The sequence below is a fragment of the Octopus bimaculoides genome, chromosome 6 (genome assembly GCF_001194135.2).
Source record: "Octopus bimaculoides isolate UCB-OBI-ISO-001 chromosome 6, ASM119413v2, whole genome shotgun sequence".
NCBI lineage: Eukaryota > Metazoa > Mollusca > Cephalopoda > Octopoda > Octopodidae > Octopus > Octopus bimaculoides.
Window position 1 is genome coordinate 114,596,369 of NC_068986.1, and position 15,746 is coordinate 114,612,114.

The following is a 15,746-nucleotide window of genomic DNA, read 5'->3' on the forward strand; positions in this document are numbered from 1 at the left end:
GTGTGTCTGTGTGTGTGTGTGTGTCTGTGTGTGTGTGTGTGTCTGTGTGTGTGTGTGTGTCTGTGTGTGTGTGTGTGTCTGTGTGTGCATCCCACTGCAAATAGTTTTTACGGTTTACAATTGATTAGTAATTAGGCAGGTAAGTTTTATTAGAGTGGGCCCTAAACTTCATAACATCATATTCATATATATTGTAAATAGAAGGATTGTTTTTTCCTTCTTTTTTTCACCTTTATCGACACCTGCTGCGAACAATCACGCGTTTGAGAAGGTGCAACAGCCACAGGCTCTTGAGACCCTCACCCGATTTTTTCCTTCTGACGAGATCTCAAAGAAAGAAATAAAGAACTTTTTGGTGGTTAGCGTTCCACCCCCGCCAAACATCCCAAATGCCACGAGTTTAAAATTTTATTTTATCTACAATTGGTGATACTTCAGCGACCATCACAGACACAGTAGCCCATACCTTCCACCGTAGCGCTTAAAATGTATGTGGGTATATCGGAATCACTAAATGGGAACATATAAGTCATCTACTTTGTTGCCTCTTATCAAATTTGGAAATTGCTAGACCTCGCTTTGAAATAGCAATATCTGAATATGTGGATACTGTGAGGAAGGCTACGGTCCAGGACACTTGTAAAATAGCACACACAAGTAAGTAGACTCTCATCAAAGAACACACAAAGATTCGGAGGAGAATTACGTGTAGGTGTATAGAATACAGGTACGAATATATATATATATATATATATATATATATATATATATATTCTTTTTTTCTTTTATTTGTTTGTCATTTTAGTGCGGCCATGCTAGAGCACTGCCTTTAGTCGAACAAATCGACCCCAGGATTTATTCTTTGCAAGCCTAGTACTTATTCTATCGGTGTCTTTGGTCGAACCGCTAAGATATGGGGACGTAAACACATCAAAATCGGTTGTCAAGTGATGGTGGGAGACAAACACATGCAAACACACACACACATATGCATATATACGACGGGCTTCTTTCAGTTTCCGTCAACCAAATCCACTCACAAGGCTTTGTTCGGTCCGAGGCTATAGTAGAAAACACTTGCCCAAGGTACCACGCAGTGGTACTGAACCCGGAACCATGTGGTTGGTAAGCAAGCTACTTACCACACAGCCATTCCGGCACCTGTATATAACAATGGTTCTGTAGAGAACGTTTACTCCTGTATTACTTCGTATGGAGTATATGGGTGATGGTTATTTAGGGTATGGTTAGGAATTGCCTGGGAACGTTGTACAGTTAGTTGGTGGATTTGGTAGACGGAGTGTATGTATGTGTGTGCGCGCGCATCTCTGTGTTTCTTCCGTGCCACTGCTTGACGATTAGTGTTGACATGTTTACGTCCCCGTAACTTAGTGGTTTGGTAAAAGAGAACAGATAGAACAACTACCAGACTTTACAAAAAAAAAATAAGTACTGGGGTCGATTCATTCGAGGCAGTGCTCCAGTATGGCCGAGGTCTAATGACTGAAACAAGTAAATGATAAAAGACATATATATATATATATATATATATATATATATATATATATATATACAGGGGTTGGATAAAATAATGTAAACACCTTAAAATTTCAAACAAATTTATTTTAATACGGGGTAGGGCTACCTTTGGCAGTAATTACAGCTTAAATTTTACGAGGTATGGACTCGTACAAAGTTTGAATTGTTTTTAAACGAACTTTTGTCCATTCTTCAGCTAAAACAGTCTCCAGTTCTTGTAGTGATGATGGTTGAGGATATCGACTCCTTACTCGTTTTTCTAAAATGCGCCTTAAATGTTCAATAATATTGAGATCTAGGGACTGAGGTGGCCACATAAGATGTTCAACTTCACGAGAATGTTCCTTGTGCCATTCAGTAACAACTTTAGCTGTGTGAATTGGTGCATTATCATCCTGAAAGATTATGTTTCCCTCCGGAAACAGTTCTGCAACAATAGGATGAATTTGATCAGACAAAATGCTTAAATAGTCTTGACAATTAATTTTGCCATGAATGAAAACCATTGGGCCGGCAGATTTCCAAGATATAGTCCCTAAGATCATCACAGATCTTCCTCCATGTTTGGAGGAAGGTAGTCTGGGCCAGATGCTTCTTTTGGCTGTCTCCACACGTATACTCAGCCTGTGGTCAGAAATAAAGTAAAAGATGACTCATCCAAGAAAATAACATTCTTCCACTGCTCTAAGGACCAATTCTGTAGGTTTTTACTCCACCCTAAATGCTTTGCAACGTTTGTTTTTGAAAGTAGTGTTTTTTCTTATTGCAGTCCTCCCGTGAAATCTGGGCTTGTGCAGCTCCCGGCGAACAGTTTTTGTGGAAACTGGGTTCTCGAGGTGGTCATTAAGCTCTGCAGTAATTTTGGGAGCTGTACTTTTATGATCCTTTCTAACTAATCGTGTAAGAATCTCACGGTCCCTATCTGAAAGTTTTGGTTTTCATCTGGAGTTTTGTTTTGGCGAGGAGGCTTTCTCAAAGGCTGTCATTACTTTCGAGACAGTACTTCTTGATACACCAAACAGTTCAGCTGTTTTTGTTACGCTAGCGCTTGTCATACGAGCACCAGCAATTTGACCTCTTTGAAAGTCCGATAGATCTGTCATTTTAATAAATTTAAATTACCTTTTTCTGATGATATCTGAAAAGAAACATCAATTTTAGCAAAACATATTAAGCAATACTAATAATAGATAAAAAAAAACATTAAAAAAAAAACTTTTGACGGTTTTATAGATATTTCAAAATTATGATGCTATGATGCTAGGTGTTTCCATTATTTTGTCCAAACCCTGTATATATATATATAAGCATATTTGTGTGTATTTGTAAGTATATATATGTGTGTGTGTATTTATGTATTGTCTTTTTCAAGCCAAAAAGGCTTACATTAGTTACTCTAACGCTCGAGCTTCGTGTATAAACTTGTGACATATGTTATGCATGAAACTCGCATAACAGAATAATTGCAGTGGTGTTTTCAGCTTCGAGAATTACATATATATGGTTTTACAATATGTAAAGCATGTAAAACAGTGTATATATAATTTTTATTAGCTGAGAATACTACAGAAATTACTGAAGGGACTGGTGTTTCGAACCACTTAACAAAACTATATAAGTAGGAGAAAAGGAAGTAGAAAAACACATGGTATTATTAGCTATTTTTGGTGAAAGAACATCGATAGAGAAAACGGCTTTCAATCTGGTAAGAAAATATTTTCTTCTTCGACTTAAGTACTGAAATATCTTCAGGACCAATTCGCTAAAATAAGCTACTTTACGCTTTCAAACTCCACCAACAAATCCATAAAATAATAAAACACCATGAAACAGTTAATAGTGCACAGAAATGTAACTATCACTCTCCAAGTTTATTCTCACTCCATAGAGTCTGCCTGAAAGAATCTGTTTTTGCAACTTCTTAAAACATTCTAATGAAAAATGGATACAAGACTTGTATCACACATATGTAATTCTTGATAAACAATAATATATCCAATTCTATTACGGGAAAACGTTTAGGTAAAAAAAAATATCTATGTATACGCAATCAAATACATTTTGCAACTTTTGTACCATAGAAATGCTATTCATCTGAAATAATTGTACCAAATTACTTAATTGCTTCACAAAATTAATTTCTTCAGACTCATACATGCAAAGGTACCTACAAAGAAAATTAGAGGCATTTCGATGGGGATAAAATAGGATGTTAATATCATATCTGAGTAGACAAGTAATCATAGTGACCTCCATTTTTCTATAAACATATCGCGATTGAAAGTTTATGGATACAGTCCATACACAGAATATAAGGCACTTATAACAATACTCGTGTGTGTGTGTGTGTGTGTGTGTGTGTGTGTGTGTGTTCAACAGATATTTAATGATTTAATTAAATAGTTTAATTAATTACGATAAAATTAAGATGCATGTATATATATATTCAAATGTTCAGACCAACACACGCAGAGAAACGAACGCGCAGACAGAATATCAACTCAAGCATAACAACTAATCGAATCTTTCATTTCAAGCATATCAATAGAAAGTATAATCTCCATTCTGATTTTCATAAACAACAAAGGTGGATCTACCTGAAGAAACATCATTTGGTGAAACTAGTGGTTAGTAGTAATGATATAAACTGAAGAAATCTCCAGTTGGTTATATGTGTGCGCGTGCACACACACACACACAAACACACACACACACACACACACACACACACACACACACACACGCACGCACGCACGCATCCACCCACCCACATGTTGTTGTCTTATTGGTCGTTCGTTATTTGTTACCATTACAAATAGGAGAAGCATCCCGCCAGAAGTTAATTTTCATAAGTGAAGCCAATTTTGGTTCCCTAGAATAAATTACAATCATGTGATCTTTATGTGCTATTTAACTTCATTTTCTTTCTTTTCTTTTTCTTTTTCCGTTTGAACTACAAAGTCCTCCATGCTCGTATACAGGTATTTCGATTTATTTGAATCTCATCAGTTCTCGGCAATTCAGGATTTCCTACTTATACTATATTCCTTCACGAAAAGAGGGAGAGGGGGGAGGAAATATTTTAGCAAAGAGAAAGGTAGGGAAGATAAAGGCATTTCACTAAGAGGTTGTTCTGTTGCTTTCTTCTGTCATAGTTCGTTAATTGTGTAGAAGGAAAGCGAGAGATAGAAGTATATACAGTTATCTTCGAAGCTGGAGGCTTTTGAGTAATTATGGAAGTGTTTTGATCTTCAAAAGTAAAACAAAATTTTATATATATATGCATTTATGTTTATGTGTGAATTGTCGGTATGCTAATTAAAAATGTAATACCTGAGTGCGTATGAATGCATGTGTGTGTGTGTGTGTGTGTGTAGATGTTAGATATATATTTTAAAATACGTATATCTGTGCTTTTACACACATACATACATACATACATACATACATACATACATATTTATATATATACATCAATCTGCATGAATTTATAATTGTGATAACCCCACTGCCAAGTATATATTTTAAATAGTTAGTGCTAATAATTTATAAGCACGAATATGTTTCAATTCACTATGTAAGGTCATTTATATATTCAAAATCATATATATAAGCACACACACACATACACACTTTAGGGTGTACAATGACTTTGAATTGTGAGCTGAAATATCAGATTATAGTTTTGCAGTTTGTTTTTACCAGTGACCTGTACAGTAACAAGGTTGTAAAGGTTTTGTACTTTTTGTCATCTTTTACGCAGTCATTAACCCTTTAAATTGTAAGAAGGTTGGTTTATGCTTGTTATGTATGTATGTATGTATGTAGGTAGGTAGGTAGGTAGGTAGATCAAGGTACGATTAAGGTCATCTGAAAGCCTAATCAAACCGCAACAAAGGAACTCCGCGACATTTCTGGAAGGAGATCAGGAGGAAGGTAATTTTTAGTGTGATGGTCAGTCTTATATTTCTCTTAGGTTGTTCACAATGTGAGATAGGTTGCGTGTGTGGACAATGACTACACTAAAGTGGCGGCGTGTGTGGACAATGACTACACTAAAGGTTGAATTTTCAAGTATTTTATTAACCTGCATTGTTGTATTTACAAATAGACATTCAATAAATACACGGAACAATGTTTATTGAACATAATAGTCAGGAATCTTCTGTATTATAACACGCTGGGCAATATTATGAAAGTAGTCCAAGGAATTTAACTCACTGTATTATAACTGATGTTCGTTAATGGACATCACAAATTAAGGTGGATACCTTTTATTGAATACGACATAAGTATGTTACATAAAGAAAGTGACAGAGGGAGAGAGGACAATTCACTAAGACAAGTGACATAAAGTCCTCTGGATGGTTAGTGGCTCTCTGGTTAGGTTGAATTTCAGTCTTTTTATGGCTGTGAGAACTATCCTTCTAGAATCTTCAACCAAACTAGCGCGAAACCTTACGTACCTCCTTTGAAGTTTGCCGCCTCTTCAATAATATAACAGCTATATTCTTGTAGGCGTTAATAGCTTCTTTGGTGACATTTTTTTCTGTTATGGGAGTACAGTAATCGTGAGTGTAGCGTTCCATAACCCCGCCGCGACAGCTGAAAATCCGCGAAGTAGAAACAGAACTGTACTGTATATTCTTTTTATTATTATTATTAAAATTTGTTTGTATTTATTTTATTATAAATGCAAAACAACACCACGGAGGAATCGACATAAGCTTAAATAATAAACCGCGATAGGTGAACCGCGATATGGCGAGGGATTACTGTATATTTAATTTGTGGTTCTAGACTTGGAAAATTTGAGAGCTATAGTTCAAGTCTCAGTGGTGGTCTCGCTACAGTAGTCACCTTACAAGGCTTCCGAGATTAGTGTCCGAGAGTGTGAGGAAAGTGGTATCTTGGCCCAAAAGCTTGCAAGAGTGTGCTCCACTAACCTCATGTAAGGTGCCAGGTGATAGTGTTAGACCAGGCAACTGATTAAGTCTTTCATTCAGGTACGCCATGCCCTGAATTAAACATAGAACGCAAAAAGTAGGGACAAATACTACAAGGCATCCGGTTCCACCCTCCTACGGTTCAGCCAATCTATCGCTCTGAATTGATAGTTTTCTTATCGACCCCGAAAGAATGAAAAGGAATTAAATGTTTAGTTTATTCCAGAGTACTTACTTTTGAACCAGGCCCCACAACCGTTTTAAATATAAACTTGTTTATTACAACGCTAAGCAATCATTTTTCAAGAGTTTTCAATTCATTTTTGAAATAACTGTTGTAATTTATCAGTTGCATTGAATAAAATTCCTTAGTCCTACTCTCCTTCCCTTGGTGACCTAAGCACGTGCTTATATTATTTAATGGTTAATCAAGGTCTGATGTAACTATGTATGTATTTTCGAAATATCTGCATATACTCATGGATACATATACTGCTATTACAATTATTTGCTTCTAATGTCTATCAGGTGTATGTGTATGCGTCTAACATATGTGTATATATATCACAAACAGATAGACATATACGCATACACACACATATACATACAAGTGTGTGTGTGTGTGTGCGTGTATGTATAAACTTATTCGTGTATATGTGGGTGTTCGTAAATATTTGTATACGTAAACACACACACATACACTCACATATATATATATTTGAAACTTAGTGCATACATATATGTATATTCACTCATCTATATGTACATATTAATATTCGTAGATCCTGTAGATAGCTCTTCTTTTCTTTCTCCGTTACTTCTATCTCACTGTATGTGTGTTTGCATGTATATATCTCTACATGTTTGTATACCTATATCTTTCCATCTAGCCTTACAATTTTAGTTTCTCCCATGCTTTGTACACTTCATGTGCGCCTGCGTGCATGCGTGCGTGCGTGCATGCGTTCGTGTGTGTGTGTGTGTGTGTACGCTTCCAAAGATATTCATTTCCAATCCTTTAAATCTAACCTGAAAGAATATCCCTCCTCCTCCTCCTCCTTATTCCCCCTCTATCTTTTCTTTCCTTCGCACTCGACCCAGATCTACTGACCTCATCTCTTTTCTATTACCCTCCTACCATTATACCTAACGTACTTTCCTCTCCACCACCCAGCCATTTTTCACCCCCACCAAATCCTCATTTTTTACTATTTTGGTTTCTTTTAAATATCTAGCGCACCAAAAACAAAAACTTTACTTAAAGTGGAGCGGCCTGTGTGCATGTGTGCGTATTCATATATATATATCCTGTGATTGTATCTGTGTGTCTGTGTGTATACAAATGGTAATTAGACACATATGGACTGTATATTGTACAATTAAATTCGATGAAACGAGGTTTTTATTCACTGAAAATGCACAAGTGATTAAATTAGTCTATCTATTCGTACATTAGACACGCATGCACACACACATATTCATTACACACGCACACACAGGCACAAATAATATGAACCTTAAAATTACGATTAATACTAACCTGAAAATGCTGCAGTGAACCTTAAAATACGGAAAATTCCCTTCATACATAAAACCAAATGATTGATTATTTTATGTAAACTACAGTTACAAATTACCTTTAAAAAATTTTCAGATAATCGGAGGTAGTGGTTTCCGTCAATCTCCTATAATGAAATATCAGTCAATAGTGTAGCGACTACATACAACAATCTGTTGGTATATAGTGGTTTAAAAGAATCTGTTAAATATCATAGAATTACATAAATGAGTAGTAAGGAGAGGAAGAGAAAAACTGTATGTTATAACCCTCTATGTTCGATAAACATAAACTCGTCAATAGGACAATCATTTCACAATCTGATAAAGTAAAACTTTCCTCTTTGATATAATGACAGAAAAATATACTTCTCTACATTTATGAGCCGCCTATAAATATTGTAAAATTAATGAATTTTTTTTAAAAATGCGATGGAGAATATAAACAAGAAATCACAGTTAATATACAAGTCTACAGAAATTGGAGGAATCTGTTAGATATGCAGCCAGTGTTTACTGAAATGCTATTAATTATATAGGTATGACCACAAATCAATTCAAGAGCCGACTTCAACAGCATAGTTATAGATTCAGAGCATTCTAAAGAAGACTAGATTAAAAATATACATCATATCTATATTTTTGAAAAATAATAGCATTGTGATACTTGTTAGGCTTCCAATTCGCATTCAGTCTGGTATCACATTAGCCATTGAAAATGCGGTGGATCAGTGTTAGTTCCGTTGGAACATGTAACTAATGACGCTATTGTTCACCAAGCTATAGAAAATAGACATACGTACATACAAACCTATACACAAATATATACTAATTTACACAGACATAACCGCAACAGTAGACTGTAAAATATATTTTCACCCACCCCTAGATACCTCTAACATTCCTCGTCAGATACAAGGGAAACAGTCAAATCATTAATGTTACAGGTATCTAGGGGTGGGTGAAAATATATCTTACAGTAGCACCTGTAACAAAACACCTGTCACTAATGAATATTTGAGCCGAATAAAGAAAATTTGGACCTCAGAACTCTGTGTATTCAATAAAATAGTGACCTACAATGTGTTTGCAGTGCCAGTACTCATACCAACATTTGGGCTGCTTGATTGGACGCTTGATGAGATCCGAGCCATTGATGTAAACACCTGAAAAACAGTAACAAGCACACATAATTTCCACATAAACAGTGACGTAGACCGCCTCTACCTAAAACGAAAACAAGGCGGCAGAGGCTTAAGGTCGATCCAAAACGCCTTTGGATGTCGCATCATATCCCTTCGGCAACATCTTTTAACCACCAAGTGTCGAAGTCCATCCCTTGACAAAGTTTGTATACACGAGGCTGATAACATCATAAAACTTGGAAGGCAGCTCCTTCATCAACACTCTTTGTCTGATAACATACCCAATACATACCCAAAGAATTGCACGAATCTATCGCAACGCATCATCAGATGAAAGGATGAGACTATACGAGCAGAAGACTATGCTGGGATATGTAACTAGAAAGTTTCGTGATGGTAGTAACATCGATCAGCAAAGCAGTTTATCGTGGACCAATAGCCAGATTACTACCCCCCACTTTGAAAGATATGTGTTTGCAATCCAGGAACAGGAAATATCAACCAAGCACCTGATGCACAAAAGGGATAGAGATGCGGGAAAAGCCGTAAAGGGTGACAACCGATGCAAACGTTGTGGAGTTCACACTGAAGATATCACCCACATCATAAGCAGTTGTCCGAAAATGTCATCACGGTCTTATCTACCGATGAGACATGACGTTGTAGCTAGGACGCTCTATAATGAAATCCGTCGGAAGGATAATCCCGAGGACAAAGAAATAAGAAACTACAGTATGAATTCGGGTTTCAGTTGCACAAAATCTCCTTGATTGTGTCGAGAACGATGAAAACTTATTGAAAATTTTGCGTAGACCTCTGAGCAGGTATCGCCAAGCTTTTGTTAAAATTTGATGCAGATTCTCTGCTCAACTTCCTCTGTCACGGTCAATGAGACGAACACACGCTACACATGGTTATTTCTAAACACTGCTGTAAACAGCGGAAGTGAGAGAGAACGTTAAAACTTAATGTGCATGCACAGCAGAGTACAAGGTTAGTCTGTGCCAAGCGGCCTCACTCTGCGTGCTTTAGCTTCCTTACTATGACAACAGTCCGGATATTGATCAGACCACGTATATGTATGTATGTATGTATATTGTATATACTGCTGTTGTTGCTTAGTCCAGGGTCGAGCCCGTTCAAGAAAACCTGAAATCTTTAATCAAATGTGTTTTAGACACAACAGCCCGTATTTGTTAATACGGTGTATCTAGCGCTCCATTATCCAATATGCCATTTTAAAGATCTTAAGGTGTAGTTTAAAGATTTGGCTGCTATTTCCAGATTATAAAACCGTAATTAACTCTCCTCTCGGCTCAGCAATTATATATTATGCTTTCTATAAATTAATTAATCATGTTAATTATTCATTCGCTATTGTTGTATTTCAACGTAATATATAACAAGGAGGCCATTATAAAAATAGAATAATTTAGTGTGAGATGGAAGGTACCCAGGGATGATTCTTGCATAAAAACAAAATAGTACAGTTGGTATTCACATATGTAATATAGTAGAGCAAGAAATATTAATTATCATTATATCGTTAACTATAGTTACTGATAAACAGGGCAAATATATCATCTTACTGAATAATTTTGGTCAGGTAAGACAAGGTAGACAACTCTGGAGTGTGAATTAATTTGAATTATAAATAGTATGGAGGCATGCAATGGAGAGGCAAGAATGGTGTTCAGCAGATACGGTGACAACTCCGAACGTGTTTCGATTACTACGAGTCTGCAAAATCAGAGGTGATCTGATTTGAACAACTGCCGCGACTAGACCAGTTGATAGACAGTCTGTAGAGCGCTGGTCAGTAATCATTACTATTAAGCTGATGAAAAGACCGATGGATTAGAAAAATATGAGTTGAGGGTCGGGTAGTTATTACCACTAGGCCAGTGGGTATGTAGTATCTATAAAGTCGGATACTTAATTAGACTGGTAAGGAGATAGTGCCACGAGAGTGTCAAACAAAACATGCTTTGTGACATTTGAAATTAAAATTATTGGGAAAATCAACCAAGGATGCCATCTGCGTACAAATATTAGAGTAAGATTTACGCTAACATTGTAGATGTTGGGAGCCAATAAATTCTAATTGATTAAAATACAACATTAGTGATGGGAGCATTCATGATCTCAAATAGCTTATTCTTGCAAAAGGAAATATATATATATAGGGGAGACAATCCAGAAATTTCAATCAATCGACAATTAATTAAGACAAGCAATTCAGTCTATGTCAACCTCCAACATAACTTGATCTGCGGTACAACTAATCTTCTTCTATGACTTTTCGAAGCTCACTTGATTGCTTTGCGACCAATATACCCAAGCCATATTCAATAAGGGTTTCAATGTTGCATTTTATTCACGAAGGACTAATGAAAACGTATTTAGTAAGAACTAGTATAATAAAGGTTCCTGGCTTAGTTATTGATGTATGTTGTATCATTCTTGACCATTACTAACGATATAAAAATTTCCCCGTTCACCACCACACTCATAAAAAGAAACAATCTTTCGACCAGTCACGTGCCATCATTATTTCTTAATTGAAGCATCTATTAATTGTGACAAATATTATTACGTCGTGTGTGTGTGTGTGTTTATACACGGTAGATAGATAGCTGATTGTGTACGCATATATGGAGTTTACAAGTATTCATACAAACCTACAATACAAACACACGCACACACATACACATGTATGCATGTATGTATATGCACCCGTTGGTTTTAATAAGCGAGAGAGAAAGTACTCAGTCCGATAGTAGATAGAGTGCAACAGTTTATTCCGAGCGGTCCAGAGCAAAAGGCCACTTGATCGATTACAATTGAAATATTTCACTGATTTATCAAACCAGAAAGCATGAAAGGTGAAGTGGAGCTCAACAGTAATTGAACACACAAAAAGGGCGTGGCTACCATAGGGCGGAGCTACCATAAGGGGATTTGGTTATCCGTAAAGGGGCGTGATTCTTGTAGAGTGGGAGTGGCTATATAACAATGGATTTTGTCCGGTACTCTAACCATACTACCTCATTCACTGTCTTCTAATTTCGCTACACGGACACATATTTGGGGTGGATACAAATCGACCCTCAGTATTTGACTGGTTGTAATTATTGGAGTCAGTCTAATCCACTTATACCCTATGGTACTTAGTACCGAGGCTGATTTAATCCACTTTGTCGCATTCTTTAAGATGTGTATCGCTTTGGTGTCATAGTAGATACCATGTGGCCGACATATGAAAAAGAATATACTTTTCTACTCTAGGCACAAGACCCGAAATTTTGTGGGGAGGGGGGGCAGTCGATTAGATCGACCCCAGTACGCAACTGGTACTTAATTTATCGACCCCAAGAGGACATATGAAAAAGAATATAAAACGTAAAAAGAAAAGCCACTACTCAGTCACCTGGCCTGTCAGAAACAGCAGTCAAATCTTCATCAAAATCACCCCTTTCTATTTTCAAAAGAGTCACCGTATATGTCGTTCTAGATAAATAGTATCTAAATATTAAAAAACAAAAGTGGTGGGGGTCAAGACCGGAACGTTTCTTATCATATGCTTGCTGGATTTCTGGCTGAGCACTCATCAATAAGAGCAATAAAATAAATCAAAAATGTTAATATTATCGGAAGTCTGATAGAAACACGCCCTACTTTGCATTTCATGATGACATGTTGATGCTCAAATATTTAACACAAAATGACATCTCGTCAACATGTAATGAACAAAACGTTACTATACTTACCCTTACCTCAATCTTTCTGTACCTGTTTTATTTTTCTTTCCGCTCTTGTTGTTGTTATTATTATTAAGGCGGCGAGCTGAGAGAGAGAGAGAGAGAGAGAGAGAGAGAGAGAGAGAGAGAGAGAGAGAGAGAGAGAGAGAGAGAGAGAGAGAGAGAGAGAGAGAGAGAGAGAGAGAGAGGGAGAGAGAGAGAAAGCTTATTTCTAAATGGTCTTTAAACATACATACACAATATACATTACTTTTGTCACTTGAAGTAACAATTATTTTCGCGAAAAAACTTACTTTCAAAGTATATAAATCGCCTTTTCTAAGTTATATGATTTTAAGAATCAGTGTGAAATTTTAAAAATGTAATTTTTATATCAAAGGAAAGTGTGATGGATCTGCTTATTATTTAACAATCGTTGGAATTGAAAAAATGTGTTGTTCCCTGTTAAATTATACAAAATATATAAATTTTCAAAGGGGGTATAGACTTTTGCAAGGCAGTGTATTTCTTGAATGCTCGCACCTTAAATTAAAGAAATAGCTTGGTTTAAATAATGATTTCTAATTTGAATTTTTCCCCTATTTCCTTCTTCCCTCCAGAGGATTTGGTTTTGTTACCTTTCGTGATCCTGCAAGTGTAGAAAAAGTACTGGCAAACGGACCACACGACTTGGATTCCAAGACGGTAAATATACATTCTTATAAACTTTTTGACATACTTATATCTGTGTGCCTCTTGACGGTTTTGTGTTTTCATGCATTTCTCTGAAGCAGGGGTAGGAGAACTTCATACTGCTAAAGGCGTATTGCAAGTACGTAAAGACCCTTTAAGGTCACATCTGACAGAGAAAAATAATAAGCCTTTAATTTTTACAACTTCACATATGATGCTTAAACCTTGTTTGTACAGTGAGATTACAATTACTACTATTTGATTTAGAGTTCTACGCATATTGTCATTATCCAGTAGGCTTTCAATATAGTGGTTAGTCGCCCACTGTATTTAGCAGTGATACTAATTATGATATACAGAGCATACGTAGTGGAAATTAAGATAAACACCAGTATAAATAACTAGTTCCTATGTACGCAATGGTGAAACGTACGTAGGAACAAAATATTCTACTGGTGTTTATCTTAATTTCTATGTTACTTATATTAATTGCTCTGTTTTTGCTTCAAAGACTTAACATCTTTTCTCTATGTAGTTCCCTTCCTAGTCTCTTATGCCGTAACATTAGCCCATTCCGTGTCTTCGTGTAATTGTGTGTGCGCGCGTGGTGTGCATGTGTGTGTTTATGTAGATGCAGTACAGCCAAATGGTTAGGAAGCTCGCTTCGTAATCACGAGATTTCGGGTTTGATACTTCTCTGTAGCATATTGATCTTGGGTCTTTTACTATAGCTTCAGATCAGCCAAAGCCTAGTAAATGAAACAGGGTATATGCAATCAATATGGAAATCCGTTGAATACACTGTGACTTGTAATTTAAAGGGCCAGCCATGGGTACAGTGTGTGCCACGTTGACTCCGCCTCGCAGTTACGTCTACAGGACACGCGTCCAACCACTAACGCAGTAGTTCAATGTGCAAGAACTTTAGTTAAGCGAAAGGAGTGAATATTACTTATTGAAATCAATAGAACTCTATGTGTGTGCATATAAGTGCAAGCCAGACTTAGTCTTTTAGTTTTGCTTGCGATGTTGAAGTCTTGGGTTCGATACCGTTGCGTGACATCTTGTGCAAGTAGCTCTTATCATAGCCTAGTGAGAGAAACTAGGTGAACGGAAACTATGTGAAAGCCCGTTGGATAGTAGCTATTAGTAAAATTTCAACCTTGTCACAGCTGATTCATTCTGGGAATTACGTTAAGAGTTCACGCGTGCGTAATTCATCAAACAATTGGAACATTCATCATCGAAATCGGAGAAGGAACTATTGACTATTTATAGAATATATTTCATATAAGTATATGAGCATGTATGTATATGCATACAAAATACGTGTGTGTGTGTGTGTGTGTGTGTGTGTGTGTGTGTGTGTGTGTTGACGTAGCACAGCCAAATAATTAAGAATTTTCCATTATAATCATTAAATCCTGGGTTCGAGCATTTTGAGCAAGGATCTTTTACCATCGCCTCGGTTGGACCCTACTTTCTGAGTTAAATTGGATCAACAGAAATTGTATGGAAATATGTCGGATGGACTGTACCTGTAATTTCAAGGACCAGTCTTGTCACACTGTGTCACGCTATATCCACCTGACAATTACGGAATACTCACCCACTTACACACTAATTCAATGAACATTTAGCTAAATTGATCGAACATCCAGAATACCATCGTCGAAACCGTAGGAGAATCTATTTTGATATGTGATTGTGCATGTATGTGTTATACACACGCATACACACACACACACACACACAAATGTATGTATGTATATATGTATGCATTGTACATAGCAGTTCCGCCAAAGGAATGATTGAATACGCACCAGGCTACCAGGCTTTAAAAAATCAATACTGTCGAGTTGTTCGACTGAACTCTCCAAGACGATGCCCCAGCATGGTTACAGTCCAATGACTGAAACAAGTAAAAGATAAAGTTGTGGTGTGCGTGAGAGAGAGCGGGGGAGGGAGAGAGAGAGAGGGGGAGAGAGAGAGAGAGAGAGGAAAGGAGAGAGAGAGAGATAAAAACAGCGAATCGCCAGAGTTGTTAGAATTCTTCACAATGTTTGTCCCAACTCTCTGTGATCTAAGTTCATACGCTGTTGGGGCTAATTTTACCCTTATCTTTG

At 36.7% G+C, this 15,746-nt stretch overlaps 1 protein-coding gene across 2 annotated transcripts in view; it reads left to right on the forward strand.

The window, feature by feature from the left end:
• LOC106872072 (RNA-binding protein Musashi homolog 2) overlaps positions 1-15,746 on the forward strand; it is a 287,270-nt gene that overhangs the window by 89,128 nt on the left and 182,396 nt on the right. For both annotated transcript variants that reach the window (XM_014918924.2, XM_014918925.2), the window contains exon 4: positions 13,548-13,632. In XM_014918924.2, coding sequence (XP_014774410.1) covers positions 13,548-13,632 — 85 coding nt within the window. The remainder of the gene's footprint in view (positions 1-13,547; positions 13,633-15,746) is intronic.